General features: G+C 39.2%; 1 protein-coding gene across 1 annotated transcript in view; it reads left to right on the top strand.

Moving 5' to 3' along the window:
• Nucleotides 1-1,497: 1,497 nt before the first annotated feature.
• Nucleotides 1,498-16,377, top strand: part of GABBR2 (gamma-aminobutyric acid type B receptor subunit 2) — an 802,190-nt gene continuing 787,310 nt past the window's right edge. Inside the window, 1 exon segment of the mRNA XM_074281401.1 lies at nucleotides 1,498-3,141. Within this exon segment, the coding sequence (XP_074137502.1) occupies nucleotides 2,803-3,141 (339 nt within the window). The 5' untranslated portion in view covers nucleotides 1,498-2,802.

Below are 16,377 nucleotides of genomic sequence, written 5' to 3'. Positions count from 1 at the left end.
AGCTCCCTAGAAATGTGGTTATACTCTTTTTATGCCACTTGCCTTATAATCTGTCTTTTATTTTATTTCTCTACTTGCCTGATCTCTTCTTGGAAACAGGTTTTATATTTTGTCTATCTTTGCTTAGACCCTTTCCTAGGTCTTAGCACATCATCAGGTACAGAGTAGGTACTGAATAAATAATTTTCAATTCACTTGAACTGAATTTATAGATCAATTTATATACTCGGTTGTTCACTTGCAAGGTGTACTTCAGTGAATCTGTGATTTCATTTATGTAAAGAATTCCTCCAATAATGTAGCTGGAGACGGATGCTTGTCTTGTATAATTCTTACCCACAAAGAAACATAGAGGATTATATCAGAAAGATGTATGATTGAGGAGAAAAAAACAAGGCAGTAGAATAGAGAGACTGAAGGATAATTGATGGAAAGCCCAAGTGTTTTGTTAGCAAAATGGAAAATTTTAAGAGATCTAGAAGTAGGACCTCTAGCATGTTGTGTAGGGCCTAGATACTTTGTGAAGTATTTCTAGTAGGACATGGAAAATAACCTCATAAAATTATGTTTGTGCTTAGAGTATATATGTCCTATATATATAGGATTCTATATATGTATAATAGAGAGGTTTGCAAGTGTGGCATTGTGATTAGAGTGTAGTATATGACTCAAAAGACCTGGATCCAAATATTGATTCTGACACCAACTGTATAATCATGAACAAATCATCTAAGCTCTCTGAATCTCAGTTTTCACATTTGTAAACTAGGAATAATAGTATCACCTAATTCACAGGATTGCTGTAAGCATGAAATTAGATAATGTAAGTAAAGTGCTTTGCAAGCCTTTAAGAATTATATAAATGGTATCTATTCTTATTATATGAAAAAGAAAATGAGTTCACATGAATGTATTTGGATGAGACAGTTTCACAAGCCAAATAGGGTGGGAGAGTTTTATATAAAAGGCTTTGGATGCCTCAGAGAAGCCTTTGGGGATACCGTCTGTTCATGTGGGAAGAATGGTGCATGCAGTGTCTGAAGCATGTGAATACAGGTGCTAACCTTGAGCTTTCATAACTCAGACTGACCAATTCTGGGAAAACAAATATTCATCTTTAGATGGTGATGCCATAAGATTTTGTCTGGTGGTGGGAAAAGAAACTCTGAGGTATTCTAGTTTCTGGCTGACAGAGGGAAACCTCTCCCTCTGCATAACAGATTTTCTTCTAGAAAATGCAGTGAGTGTTGAGCAGAATGAGAGGAGGCTTAGGTAGAATGTGGAACTCACACCCATTAGGGATTTTAAATGTTTGCCTGATAAAACCCACTTGTAATTCCATATCTGAAGGAGATGGTGAATCCATAGACCCCCCGGAACAATGCAGATGCCACAGGAAACACTTTCGTATAGCATCTGCTGCTGCCATTTGAATGTGCCAGGGCCGTTCTCTTTCTTGTTACCACACACACACACACACACACACACACGCGCGCGCGCGCGCACATGCACACACACACACACACACATACACACTCTCACACACGCACGCACACACACACTCCCCCTTCTCCTCAGGTTGATGGATTTGCCCAAACCCCGTCTCCTGACACTTCTACCCGATAACCTGCTCAGCATCTGATAGCCCACAAGCGACGTGCAAGCGCCGGTTACTAGCAGTAACCGTCAGCCACTTCTCTAATGAAGAAGCCCCAGCCGCATCCGCCGTGGGGCTGAGCTGAGCGCGGAGAGCGGAGGAGGCGCTAAGGGCTCAGCCACCTCCTCCACGAGGGAAGCCAGCCAGCCGAGCGCTCCCGAACCAGCCTTCTTGCGAGGCGGGCTCTCCCGCAGGGAGGCCTCGAGCTTCCTCCCGTTTCTTCGGCTTCGGGGGAATGCGGCACTCACTTCTCCCCCTAGGCAGGGAGGAGAAGCCTCCGAGGCAGCAGAAGCAAAGGCAGAGGGAGCGCGGGAGCCTCCCCCACCCCCAGGACACACACCCTGTCTCTGGGGACAGGATTTTCTGACCAGATTTTCCTGTGTCTAAATTTCGGGGGGGGGGAAATTTTAATTCTCTTTCTTCCCGCCCACCCCCTTTTCGTGCCCATCGCTCCTTCCTCGGGCCTGGGACTCTGTCATGCGGCTTTACCGCTGCAGAAGCTGAAGGAAGAGAAGGTTGAATTCAGCGAAGGGGACTGATTGCTGGCGCCTGCAGCGGGTCCGGCTTGGGTGGCTGCCGCGCCGGTGGCTGCGGCTGCTTAGTGAAGGTAGCAACAATTGCAGCAGCAGCAGCAGCAGCAGCAGCAGCAGCAGCAGCAGCAGCAGCAGCAGCAGCAGCAGCAGCAGCAGCAGCAGCAGCAGCAGCAGCAGCAGCAGCAGCAGCAACAACCGTGCTAACAGTCTCTGAGCCTGAGAAAGGGCACCCGAAGGGGCCGGTCCTCGGTAGCTCTGTTCAGTAGCTTATGCCTCGGAATGATTGATCTGTTGCTGTTGCTGTTGTGAGTGGTGGCGGCGGCAGAAAGGGTGACAGCAGCTGGCACAGCTGGGAGGCGGCAGGCGCCATTGCCAGGACTACTGTCGGGGGTGCCACGGGCTGGCGGGCGGGGGAAGGAAGCCCTTTTACGCGTCCGACGGGGAACTCGGCTGGAAGAAGAGGAGGAGGCTCAGCTAGCGCAGGTGCTGCCGCCTGCCCCACGCTGGGCCCCGGGCCATGCGGCCGGAGTGAGAAGGTGTCTGTGGCCCCGGCGCCCCCAGCAACCTAGTAGCCTGGGCAGGTTGGACTGGAGTCTCTCCAGCGTCGGCGGCATGGCTTCTAGCAGGGGCTCGGGCCGGAGCGGGCTCAGCCCCTTCGCCACTGCGGCCAACCAGGCTGCGCCGGGATTGCGACTCGCCCCGATGCTGCCCTTGCTGCTCCTGCTGTTGCCAGCTTCAGGAGGGTCGCGGGCCTTCCCCCGGGGGGGTGCGGGGCCGCCGGTCAACAGTCCACCTCTATCCATCATGGGTTTGATGCCACTCACGGACAATGTGGCAAAGGGCAGCATCGGTCGAGGGGTGCTGCCTGCCGTGGAGCTGGCGATCCAGCAGATCCGCAATGAATCCCTCTTGTACCCCTACTTCTTGGACCTTCGCCTCTACGACACCGAGGTGAGTGCTACGGCTCTACCCCCCTTCCCCAACAGCCCCGACACCTCTCATCAAGCTCAGCCTTTCCCTCCCTCCCAGTTCTTCCACCCTGACTTTAGTCCTGCTGCCCCCATCTCCGGGCCTTTGAGACCGGTTCTCCCCATTTAGCTTGCCCGCGCCGTATGATTAGAAAGGAATTGTATTGAACCAGGTTTCCACTGTGGACAGGGGCCGGGGCTTGAGGGGCAGCAGTTCTCTCGAGATGCCCCGTGGCGTCGTCCCTGCAGTAAGAACCCGGCCAAGAGGAATTAGGGATGGGGAAAAATGGGGGTGGGAGGGGGACTCGAAGAAGCGCCTTACTGGGGCAAAGAGGAGTGAAAAGATGAGGAATGGGGAAAAGGAAAAGTGGGGACAGAGAAGAAAGAAAAGGGGGACAAAGAGGAAAAATAGGTGTCTTAGGAGTCACTGGGCTTTTAAGATGGAGAGGAAAGAGCCCGCTGTCCTGCCCTGTGTACGCACGAAGAGGTCAGGGACTTCGCTTATAGGGAGGAGTTTCGATCTGTGTATCCAGAGACCGGTGTGTTTCTTAACATCAATTTGCAGGGGTTGATTTTAAATGGAAGTTGTTGGTTTTTTCTTTCCTTTTTGTGCTGGGGGAGGTCTATGTCAGTGTTTCTGGTTCATTCCTAGGTTACATTCAGCAGTTCTATCCCCAAATGCAGTCCGTACGGATTTAGCAGTAGAGGAAGGTTGGAGTTTTGTTTCTCTCCAGGGAGCCTACCACGGCAAGGGGAGAGTCCTCATGCAGCCTTTGAGTAACTCAGTTGTAACTGTAGAAGGGAGTGAAAAGGGAGCGGATGTCATCCATTTCATCGATCGTTTTCCCTCCAGAGGGAAGGGAGGGAGGGGCAGCTGCCCTTGCTAAGGGGGAATGATAGACTTGGGGAGGGAAAAGGAAGGGCTTGGACCTATCCTTTTTATCCAGGGTTTTGTGGCAGGTTGTGGGTTTACTTGAAGAGTACACAAACAGTTCGCCTTCTCCTTTTCCTTCCGGTGTGTGACTTGCCATGTGCAGTTAACAAATTCGGGCGTTTAGATTGAGTATGGAAGGTTCTTTGAGCCTACAAAAATTTCTCTCTTCCTCTTTCCGAAGATTCTCTCAGGGATACTGACTCTGTGGGAAGAATGGACAGATCTCTGGCTGTCCAACCAAGTGACATCAGCGCAGGTCACACAAAAATCCCGCCAATTTCATATGACTCGGATGACAGTCGAGAGAGAGATATGTTTCAGTGCACATAGTAGGCCCGGTCCAAGCCTCTGCTGTCATCAAACTCTTTTTTCTTAGAAGGCTATTGTGGTTATAAAAGTGTCTTGTGGAATGATTTCTGAGTTTAGTAAGAATTTCAGTGTGTTTGCAAAAGAAAGCCCTGACAGGGGTTGAAACCGCGACCTGAAGGTGGCGGTAATTTCTAGAGAAAGAGAAGATTTTTGGATAAACATTTCCACAGCAACCCAGGTGAAACTATTGAAAACCGTCACTCTTATTATTTGTCATTAAAGAATCTTTTATAATTCTTTTCATTTTTCTCCCCAGTCTGATTCTATATAGCCTCCAATTTAGATAGAAATTGATAGGGAAAAAAACCAGCACTGGACAGAACTGGAAGCTCCAGTTCCCGGTTACTCCATTTTATTTACGGAAAGACAGTGATTTACTGCTATATAGATATTAATATTATATAAAAATATTTTATATTATTTACTATACATATATAATGTTTATACACCTACATTTCCCCCAAAGACATATTAATGCTCAAGAAGAGACTTAAAAATCAGCTAATATAAAAATAGTAAGAAAACATCATTGGGGTAGTTCCTAATGGTGTAGGCTTGTGTGCTGCATATTGAAAACCAATGCAGAAACTGTCTTCCTGGAACAGACCATGTCTGCCCAAAGAAAATTAATACCAGTAGTATACCATAAAGAAAACTATAAGTATTTTTTCCCCTGAAAGGTACACTTATTTCATATAATTTCACATTGACCTGAAAATACATAAATGTATACTATTTTCATTTCCATCTTTTTTTCCCCTCATGTTTAAAACTGATCTGAGAGCTGGTGAATGTCTATTGACAAAACTATGTATTGACAGCATATGTTTACCTAACATACGTCATAACCAAATATGAATTGTGTTATTCAGTTTTCCATATTCCTTTTTAGAATTATAGAATTAGAAGATTCATCTTTTAAGGTATTTATTTAAGGTGCTTTCTCTGCAATAGCAGAATGTAAACACTTAAGGTATTGGTACTTTAGTACCTATCTGTGGAATGAAACATTTTTATTTCTAAAGTAATCAAATATTACTGGCTTCTAGTGGGGGTGATTTATAGAAATGCAAGGTGGTAAATTTATATTTGATGAAGTGGTCACAATCTAATTTTAAAAAAATTGTTGCTTACTTTTCTTCTTGATATGATTCAATGAAGATTCAGTGAAGGCTTGGGGTTGTTTTGTAGTGTTTGTGTACTTGGGGGTGGTGGTCCAGAAAATGAACTTTGGCTAATAAATATGTAAACTCAATAGCAGTAGAGTACAGGAAAAAATTGATGACACAATTTAATAAAAATTTTAAAATATTAGATTTCTTCAAAACAGGTAGACACACTCTTATTCACAAGCAAAGCAAAGTGGAGAATTATTCAAATAATCCATTGAAAAAAATTGCTTTTGAGGAAAAAATCATAGAGATTTAGGTTTGTTTTATTCAGATCAGCTGTCTGCATTGATTAATGTTGTTGGATCCTTCTCTATGCATTGGATGGATTGAATGTTCAGGCTTTGGCAAATTGTACTGAGGGATTCTGCCCTGCCATGGTCCATTTAATTCTGGCATATAGACTTGACCTCCATCTACACTGCCCCAAATGAAACTGTAAATAAAATGAATTTTCTTATGATTTCATGGGCCTCTGATTCTAAACATCTGTTCACTGCATTACATACTCATCCCCTCCTCATTTTATATAAGTTTATAGTTTATGCTACAATGGAAAGAATGCTAGCTATGGAATCAAGGGACCTGGCTTCAAATCCTAGATGTTATTTGCTACTAGAGTGATTTGAGGCAACTCACTCAACTTCTTTTCAGCCTCAAGTTTCCCCCTGTGTAAAATGAGGGTTTTTCTTAAGACCTCTGAGGTCCCTTCTAGCTTTAAATACATGGTCCTTTAATTCTATGAGATTTAGCAGTGGTTTTGTTAAATTTACTGATATAGACAGCCAATCTCAAAAATAGAGTAGAAGATATTATTTGGGGGGACTAAATTATCTCACAGTCCAATAATGAGAGGTAGCAAGAATTACTGAAAAGAATACTCATGTGGATCTGGATTAGAGCTCTTCTTCTTCTTTACAAACTAAAGATGTGATTTTGAACAATTCACTTCTCTTGGTCTCAGTTTCCTTTCTGTAAAATGGAGGGGTTGTTGGCTCACTAAGGATATTTTGAGTACTAATATAATAAATCTGGATTATTGTCAAATCTCTACTTTGCTGAATCTGTGTGTCCAAAGTAAAGTAAAGTGAATTCCAAAGTCAAGGGAATTATCTGGATAATTAAAGAAAAAGTGGAACGGCCCAGTTTTGCTTTGTCCCAAGTGTTTTTAGCCTGAATGAATTGAATCCACATATCTCTTTCCAATGTATTTTGCTCTTTATGATCCAGATTGATCATAGAAACATTACTTCTCTGTAAGCTCACCTTCTGTGAGTTTATATCATAAGAACTATCAAAATAAACGGTGGAATTGGTGCCTATGATATGAATGAGCTGAAAATGCTACACTGAATGCTGACCAGGTTTCCAGTCAGCTGCAGAGTGGAGGGCTAGAGTGCTAAACTGCATAATATAAATGTAGCTACTTGGCACAGTATGTAGAGAAACAGTTTAGAGTCAGGAAATTCTTCATTCAAATCTAGCCTCAGATACTTACTAGCTGTATAACCCTGGACAAATCATTTAACTTAACTGTAGCTCAGTTCCCTCAACTGCAAAATGATTATATTAATAGGACCTACTTCCAAGAGTTGTTGTAAGATCAAATAAGATAATATTTGTGAAGTATCGATATATAGTAAGCACTTAATAAATGCTTGTTTTCTTCTTCTCTTTCCTTCCTAAACTCTAGCCCCAGTTCTGTCATTATTGAACCAATTACCTAAATTTGCAGAGATCTCAGTAGCTCCTTGGTAAAGTGGGAATATTATTTCTTGCACTGACTTTGTCATCAGGGCTGTTAGGAAGAACTTAGTAAACCTCAAAATGCTGTAGTAAGGGGACCTCCTAAGAGTAGTAGGGGAGGCATTTACATACGAAGGCAGATTCCAACTGTACTATATTGCAAGATATGTTGGAATGGTCATAAAACTGTACAAAGCAACACCAAAGATAGTGATTCCAATACACAAACAGAAATGAGTGCATGACCAGGACTATGATATATGAAGAAACAGCCTTATTTTAATTAATAGGAGAACTCTATAGTAATGAACTTCAAGAATGGGAGGTGGGAAGGGAAAGTAGGGAGGAGGGTGTAGTGACACCTGTGAATTGACTACCTATGGGAGGGATGGTGAATTATGACAAAAATCCTTTAAGTTTACACCTTGTTAACACCAGGACTTTCTCTAAGTTACATTTAAAAATTTCTAAGTTGTAATAGATATGAATTGTATGTTTCTTTGTGTACCTTATATATGGATATTTCTGTATTTTGCCTTTTTTAGGTAATTGATACTGAGAACTCCTAGAGTGAAAATTCCTTATATTGATCTGAATCGACATCTCTTCTTTAATTCACAATCTGAGAAAGTTGCATAGGAAACTGTGGGATTAACTGATTGTTCTATGGTTATGGAGCTAGCCTGTATCAAAAGTCTGTCTGTCTGTTTTCATGAATACCTCATATCCATTATACCCATTTGCTGTCCCCTCCTCTGTATGTTTCTCTAATAAACAAACAATACATGTTGGGGAACTACTCAAAAGCCAAACTTAGACCATTACATTATGTGTTTCAGTTTTGAAGTCCATACTGATCCTGAATTGAATAAACACTTCACCAAATGCAGATACTCATTCACCTTCTTTTGACCTTGTCTCTGGTGTGTATCTCTATCCTTTCTAACAATGAGCAAGTATAAATCAGTCATCAGTTCAAGGTCACGGAGATAATGTGATGATTTCTTAAGGTTTTTTTGTGTGTGTGTGTCTTTAAAGTTTTATATCCTATTATATACTATATAGGCTGCTTTTCTTTTTCTTTAAAAATTTGTATTGATTTTATATCCTTGATTGGTGCTTATATCACCAAAATATCTTTTCTTTGGTCCTTCTGTAACAAAGAATGAAGGGAAGGAAAGGGGAAGAGAGGGAGAGAGAGAGAGACATTCAGAGAGAGAGAGAGAGAGAAAGAGAGAGAGAGAGAGAGAGAGAGAGAGAGAGAGAGAGAGAGAGAGAGAGAGAGAGAGAGAGAGAGAGAGGCAGAGACAGAGAGAGAGAGGCAGAGACAGACACAGAGAGACAGAGACAGAGAAACAAATTCAGCTATTTATAAACTACTCTATTAACAAAGTCTGCTATTCTATGTAATTCCAGTGCCTTCCCTCTGTTGATTATTTCCTGCTTATACTACATGTAACTTGGATGACCTATTACTCTCTTTTTCTTTTTCTTCTTCTCCCTTTCCCTCCCCCTCTTTTCTCTCATTCTCTCTACATAGATAAATATATATAAACGTATATATGTATGTGTGTGCATTTGTTTGCATATTGTCTCTCCATTAGATTGTAAGCTTCTTAAGAAGAGGGACTGTCTTTTGCTTGTTTTTTTGGACTTATTTAGCACTGTGCCTGCCACCAGAGTAGGTACTTAATAAATGTTATTGAATGAATGAATTTAATGCTCTACAGTCATAGTTCACTTCTTCAAAGAAGGGAAAGAAGTATATTTTAATACTTCTTTGAAACCAAACTCATTATGATTTCACTGCATTCAATATCTATTGTTTTGTTGTTTCCATTTACGTTGTTATAATCATTATACATCTTGTTTTTCTATTTCTGCTCATTTCACTTTGCATCAGTTCATATATGTCTTTCCATACTTCCCAGTATTCGTTATATTTATTGTTTCTTATAGCTCAGTAGCATTTGATCGTATTCTTATACCACAGTTTGCTTAATTATTTCCCATTTTTTGGATATCTGTTTACTGTGAAAAGTGCTGCTACACATATTTTTGTGAATTTATTGGGCCTTCCTTTTTATCATTAATCTTATTCAGTCAAAGAGTGTGGCCATTTTATTCACCTTTTTAGCATAATTCTAAGATGATTCCCAAATCTCTGGAGTAATTGAAAATATATATTCCTGTCTTTCCATAACATCCTAAACACTATTTCCATCTTCTGTCATTTTTGCAAATTTATCATTATGAGCTATAAAACTGAGCTTTATTTCTTATCTTCCTTAGTTCATGAGATAATTTAAAATAAATTCTTTGAGAATATTAAAAACTTAATTCTGCCTCTTTTTCTTTTATCATATCCTATTAACAAACATATTTTATTGGAGGAAATAGTATATATGTTTCCAATATGTCCATTTACATATGCATATACATTAAACTTGAGTAGTAGTTGTGGTCCAGCATTGTAGAAGTGGACTTCAGAATCAGGGAGACATGGCTTCGTACCTAAGACAAATATTAGTTGTCATGGTCCTAAGCAAGTCACTTGACTTGGTACTTCAGGCATCTCTTTTAATATTGTAAGAAGCAGAGAAAGTGACAGTTAGCATTGGTAGAGGCAATTTTCTCCCCAAGAGCTTTCTACATCAATGAAATTACATATATATATATGCATATATATATATATATAGTGTATGTATACATATATATATGTATATATATATATATATATATATATATACTATCTATATAAATGCATACATAACACACACACACACACACACAAACTAGAGATGGGGACTGGGAATTATGATTTCACTGGTTAGATAGAATTTCCAGACTAAGACACTCTTTACCAATTCAGCTTGGCACTATCTCTGAAATTTATATTCTCAAGGGAGAGGCAGTGTAGTATAGTGGGTAGAGAGTAGATTTTGAATCCAGGACATTTTGAGCTCAAAACCTACCTCAGAAAAATACTGGCCGTGTAATCCTTGGCAAGCCATTTTATCTCTAACCGATCTGAGTCTCTCTCTCTCTCTCTCTCTCTCTCTCTCTCTCTCTCTCTCTCTCTCTCTCTCTCTGTATATATATATATATATATATATATATATATATATATATATATATGTGTGTGTGTGTGTGTGTATGTATATATGTATATATACATACACATATATATACACACACACATACATTTCTAAAATTCATACATATATGCCCAATACAAACATATGCCATATTGATCTGAATATCAGTCCCACTTCTCCCCTTCCATGTCTTCATTGTTTTAAACTCAAGTATAGCCTATAATTAAGCATAGGGATTAGATTGGAGCTGAGATTTCATTGTTGTAGAGAATTCCAAAATAATGAAATTGCCTCTAACGATGTAGGTCAGCAATTTCCCCATAATGCTGTAATTTTAAAGTTGCCTATAGATTTAGAGGTTAAGTACTTTCAACAGGATCACATGGAACAGAATAGGTCAGAGACATGCTTTGAACTCAGTTTCTCTAACTTGGAAACCATTTTTATCTACTATGCCTATAATTGTTGCTTTTAAACTGTGTTTGTGTGTATACATACATGTGTATATATAATTTTCCTTTCAAAGAAATCTTAATTTAAGAGTATGATATATTTAGGGTGGCCTCTATTCGAGCCAAAATGGTATGTGGCTATAAATATCACATCTGCCTCCTCCCTTTTATATTACCTTTTGGCAAAATAGTGTACCTATTTTATATTTTACCAATGCATGAAGTGCCAGTTTTGTGCAATACTCCCACTCAAGTCCAGCTGCTTTTGAGAGTGAACAGGTAGCTTAAAAATCCCAGTGCAATGTTGGCCTCTTCTCAGAAGCCATCAGCTTGCTCATATTAAGAGAACACTCTTTTGCCTTCAGTGAGAGTCTTTGTTTCTCTGAAAAATGATCTGGGAAGTCACCATCTCCTTTTTTAGAAGTCACTAAGATGTTCAAAGAAGACCAATATCCAAGAGCACATGGATGCCCACCATGTCAGAGGAGGATGATCCTAGGCTGCTTTTCCTCAGTTTCTACTGCAATGAGGTATGGAGAGCAAAATGACTAATCTGTTTGGGCTGTTTATGAACATCTTATTCTTAGTGTATGTTTTTCTGAAATCCCATTGATTTCCTCTTGGCATAAATCTAACCGGCATTATTGTTAAAGAGACAAATAAAAATATTCCCAGAGAACCGTAGAGTCAGTACTAAGGAGGGCACCTGTTTTGCAGATTATGGATGGCTAGTGCTGTGGGCCTGGCCCAGAGAGAAAGGGCACTGTTCATAGAGGTGTGCTTCTGACTCTATAAGCCCTTTCCCCTCTATGCATCCATTCAATTCACTTCATCATCTCTCATTTAAACAAGGATGCAGGATGTTAAGTGATAGTAGATGTCCTGGTGCTAGGAAAATAGCTGAGGCTTGAATCTTCATGGATGGCATTTCCAGAAATTTCTGAAAGCCATCATACCACCCTCATTTAGGAATGTCATTTAGGAATATACAGACTTTTGTTGTCACCAATATAGAAAGAAATAATATTTCCTCTTCCTCCATGAATAGGACAGGGGCAAAACCTGGGTACAGCATTTTAATGAGCATGCTCCCCACATAAGGGTAGATATTTTGGGGGAAGATCTGTCTCCTAAACATCACATGATTCCATCAGTAAAAATCCAGTTTTTTTTGTTTTTGTTTTTGTTTTTTTTTGTAAAAGAGTTCATTTTTAAAGCAGTAATATCCTCTTTACAGGCATAGAGTCCATTTTGATTACCAGACTCTTATACTTGTGTTCAAGTGAATCCCAAATTTGAGATGCCTAGAGCAGAATCATAATTGCCTTTGCATATGAACCTCAGATTCCACTGGTATGAGGAACCCCAAGTGAGATAATTCCTTCTACCAATTCAGATTATCAAGTGTTCTATTGTAGTCTTAGCGTCTCAGACACTTAGAGTTTAAGTGACTTGTTCAGGATCATAGATCCAGTATGTCTTAGAGATGAGACTTGAACTCAGGTGTTACCTGAGTTACCTCTCAAATTCCACTAGTCCATATTTCCTTTACCTTACTTAGACACTTTGAGGAAAGTAATATGCTCCGGAATAATTAAACAAACAATTCCATAGACATTCATTAGGTGCCTGCTCTCTGAAAGGCACTATGCTACTGTAACTCCTTTTTTGGGGGGATGACAAAGAGGTGTTTGGAATTTGAATGAGTGGGTTTCTGGGAGATGTAGTTCTGGACCACCAGCCATTTTCTTCCTCTCCTTTGAGTTCTGAGACCATTATGGGCCTTGGGTGGTTGTGGGAGCATGAGATGAAATTCCATCACACTAGGAATTTCAGAGTGAGCCTGTGGCAGTGGGAAAAGCAGTCAGCTGTAACAGCAACAGCAATTGTGGTGATAATGCATTTCAGGAGATTAGGGAAATTGAATGGTAGCTGGAGCAGGCGTATAGAGACCAGGATGCTGAATATGGGGCTACTGCATTAGCCCTGGACACAACAATCTGTGGGGCCACTGCCAGAACCCTGGGTACTGCAGCTGTCTCTATTTTCAGTGACCAAAATTGGATAGTGGTCGCTGATTCCATGTAGGAGAATAAGTACCAGACTATGAAGGATAATCTTTTCTTTCCTTCCCCTTCTATCTCCCCAAGCAGGACAAAAGTTGATCCTAAGCTTATTTTATTTTTAAAAGTTACTTTTCAAATTTCTGTTTAAGTAGTTTGAATTGCTTTTTCTGGCTAGAAAAATCCTATATATCTAACTATAGCTTATGTGTTTTGCCTTATTTACAAACAGATGAGCTGTTGCAAGGAGAAACTGATCATTGGTGTACAGATATATAGAAAAAGTTAAGATTTAAACCATGATCCAAAAGTTCTCGGCTTTCTCCTGGAAGGAAGCTGAGTCAAACTGAGAAAAAGTAATTCTTTTATAATAATTTAATTGATTAGTAATTTTTAAAAATAAATTTCACAAAAGGAAGAACTAAACTAGATCTTGCCTTTGTTGTTGTTGTTGTTTGTTTGTTTTTACCTAGACTAAAAATGAATCAAAATGCCATTTTTTTCTCTTGAAGCCAAGGTTAAACTACTGGGATATGTACTTAATTTATTCTTTCTTCTGTCACTCCTGCCCAAGAATGCACACAGAAAACTTTTCACATGTGTGAAGTCAGAAGAATCGTGGCTAGGAAGTAAGTGGCTAGTGTGAGAGGAAAAGATATAACTGAACATAGCTAGCAATGATTATATTCCAAAGGTAGACCAGAGGAAGTAAAGTATTCTTTCCTTTTTAACTTCACTTTCTACTTCAAACCTATATCTAGATAGACATAAAAAAAGCTATAATAGGCAGAGACAGGTATAATAGGATACAAAGACTAAGGTAAAACATTTTCTATTCTCAAGAGGCCCACATTTTACTAAAGGTCTAGAAGATAAGTATAAGAAAGATAAGAGATAAGTGTAACACAAAGTAAGCAGTGAAAAGGGCAGATAGAGAGATTAAATGAAGTGTTCTGAGAATATTTAAACGATAGAATCTTAATATCTGGGAGGAAAGTCTCAAAGAGGAGATGGTAGGAAGGTAAACGAGTCTTGAAGAAAAGTACAGGATCTAAAAGTTAGAAAAGAGGAAGAAATGCTTTCTAGACATGGAAGAATATCATCTCAGCATTGAGTAAGTATATGATTATTGTGCTCCAATGTGTCCTCATTACAGTGATTAGAAACTTGGAAAGGAATTTGGGTCATTTAATTTGGCCTCCTACCTGAAGCATTAATAACCTGCATAACATTCTGGACAAGTGGCCATTCATACTCTACTTGGAAATTTTTAGGGAAGAAGAATTCATTATGTCATCAGGCCATCCTTTCTGTTTTGTAGGACAGCTTTAATTGTCAGAAATTTCCTCCTTACATTGAGCCAAAAGCTGCCTTCCTGGAACTTCTACTTATTAGTCTTAGTCCTGCCACTGGAGACAATCTGAAACTAAAATAGGCTGCCTGCATTGTCAATTTCTTTACTATACCTGCTTTAATACTAATCTCCTCATCACAGTATTTATTCATCTCTCTACCCCCTAAGTTCCAGCTGTGCTCCCTGACTCAGCTCCTTCTCCACCCCCAAACTCCAGTAATAGAAATTTTTTTTTCAGAAAAATTTCTCCCTGAATGTGTACTCCCTCCATTAAAACAGATGGAAGGAAGGAAGAATGGGCAGGGAGTGGGGTGGTGAGAAAAAATTAAACCAATACTTTGTAGACTTTCTTTTGGGGAAAAAATTGGAAAACAAAGAATGAATCCAGGATTTCAGATGGTATTCAAAGGAATAGGAAAGGTTGGAAGTTAATAGTATAAAAATGACCACAGTGATGCAGCCAGAGACAGGAATATTGAATAAATGTATTAGTTGACTAAATCTATACATTTTGTGCTAGCCTGAGGGAAGTTGGATGGTAAATTATAAAGGCTTATGAATCACAAATTACCTTGCAATTGTTTTGCTCTTCTCCAGGCACTTATTTTGCTGTTTTAATGCATTATTGGGTTTTTGTTTTGGGGTTTGTTTGGTTTTGTTGGTTTTTTTTTTTTTTTTGGAAATTCAATTTCAGTAATTTCATGTGTTTTATTAAGGTGATACTAACAATTTTAATATGACCATCCAAGTCTCCTCATAAATCTTTCATGGAGGAGCTGTCCAAGGTTCTGGAGGTTTTCCTCTTGTTATTTTTTAATCTGAAGGACATATTTTATATCTACAGTATGGTAGTATTTGAGAACTAAAAGGAATTTTAAAGGCCATCCAGTCCAAAACCTCTATCTTACAAATTACCTATAATAATTCTTGGGTTACTTCAAATTTTTAAAATTGCATTTTTTTAAAGATCCATTTATTATATTATATTTACCAAAATGATAGTGTTGGAAATAACATTTGGATTTTTTTTTTAACTTTCAAAGAAAAGTTATCAAACTTTGAGTTATACACACTTTCATTCAAATGCAGAAGGCATTCAACAATACAATTCCTCTGGGTCATGAGCCTACATCAACTGATGCTTCCAGAATGCTGAATCAAATTTGATGTCATATGTACATATGATAGTAAATAATTGCTGCTCTGCATTTATTATTAGTTGGAGAGAATTTATCCTGTTAGTCTTGCCTTTGTTTACTTTGCTTTAAATTTTGTTCTATTGAAAAACAATTGGGGGCAGCTAGGTGGTGCAGTGGATAGAGCACCAGCCCTGAATTCAGGAGGACCTGAGTTCAAATCTGATCTCAGACACTTAACACTTACTAGCTGTTTGATCCTGGGCAAGTCACTTAACCTCAGCCTCAGAAAAAGAAAAAAAGAAAAAAAAAAGAAAGAAAAACAACTGGATGTCTTTATGTAAGAATTGTACTAAAATATATCCAGTACTTTGACCACTATTTTATATCTCTCCCCAGCCCATTTTCCAAGACAGCTTCATGTTCCCTCTAGGGACATGCCATGTTATTTAGAAAACTCTTATCACATACATAGCTGCCTTTTGCAGATATGGATTCCAGTTCCAGGTTTTTTTTTTGTTTGTTTTTGTTTTTGTTTTTGTTTTTGTTTTTACCTCTTAGACACTTAAATTCTCTGATGCTGACTTCCCTTAACTTAAAAAAAAAATAGTGCAATGATAGTTGCATTGATTATTTTTTTAAATGTGGAGAGATTTTGATTTACCTTAAGGAGATTATACCTAACTAATATATATGTAGCATTCCAAGGTTTGCAGAGCTCTTTGCATATGTTAACTCATCATCCTCAAAACATCTTTTTAAGGATAGGGGTTTTTATTATCCTGATTTTACAGATAAGGGGACTCATGTTAGAGTCAGAGAAGTGATTTGTACCTTATCACACAGTTAAAAAGTGTCTGAGATAGAATTCAAATTCATGTTTTCCTGATCTATGATA

The sequence above is a fragment of the Sminthopsis crassicaudata genome, chromosome 1 (assembly GCF_048593235.1).
Source record: "Sminthopsis crassicaudata isolate SCR6 chromosome 1, ASM4859323v1, whole genome shotgun sequence".
NCBI classification, from domain to species: domain Eukaryota; kingdom Metazoa; phylum Chordata; class Mammalia; order Dasyuromorphia; family Dasyuridae; genus Sminthopsis; species Sminthopsis crassicaudata.
This window is presented reverse-complemented; position numbering and strand designations above follow the sequence as displayed.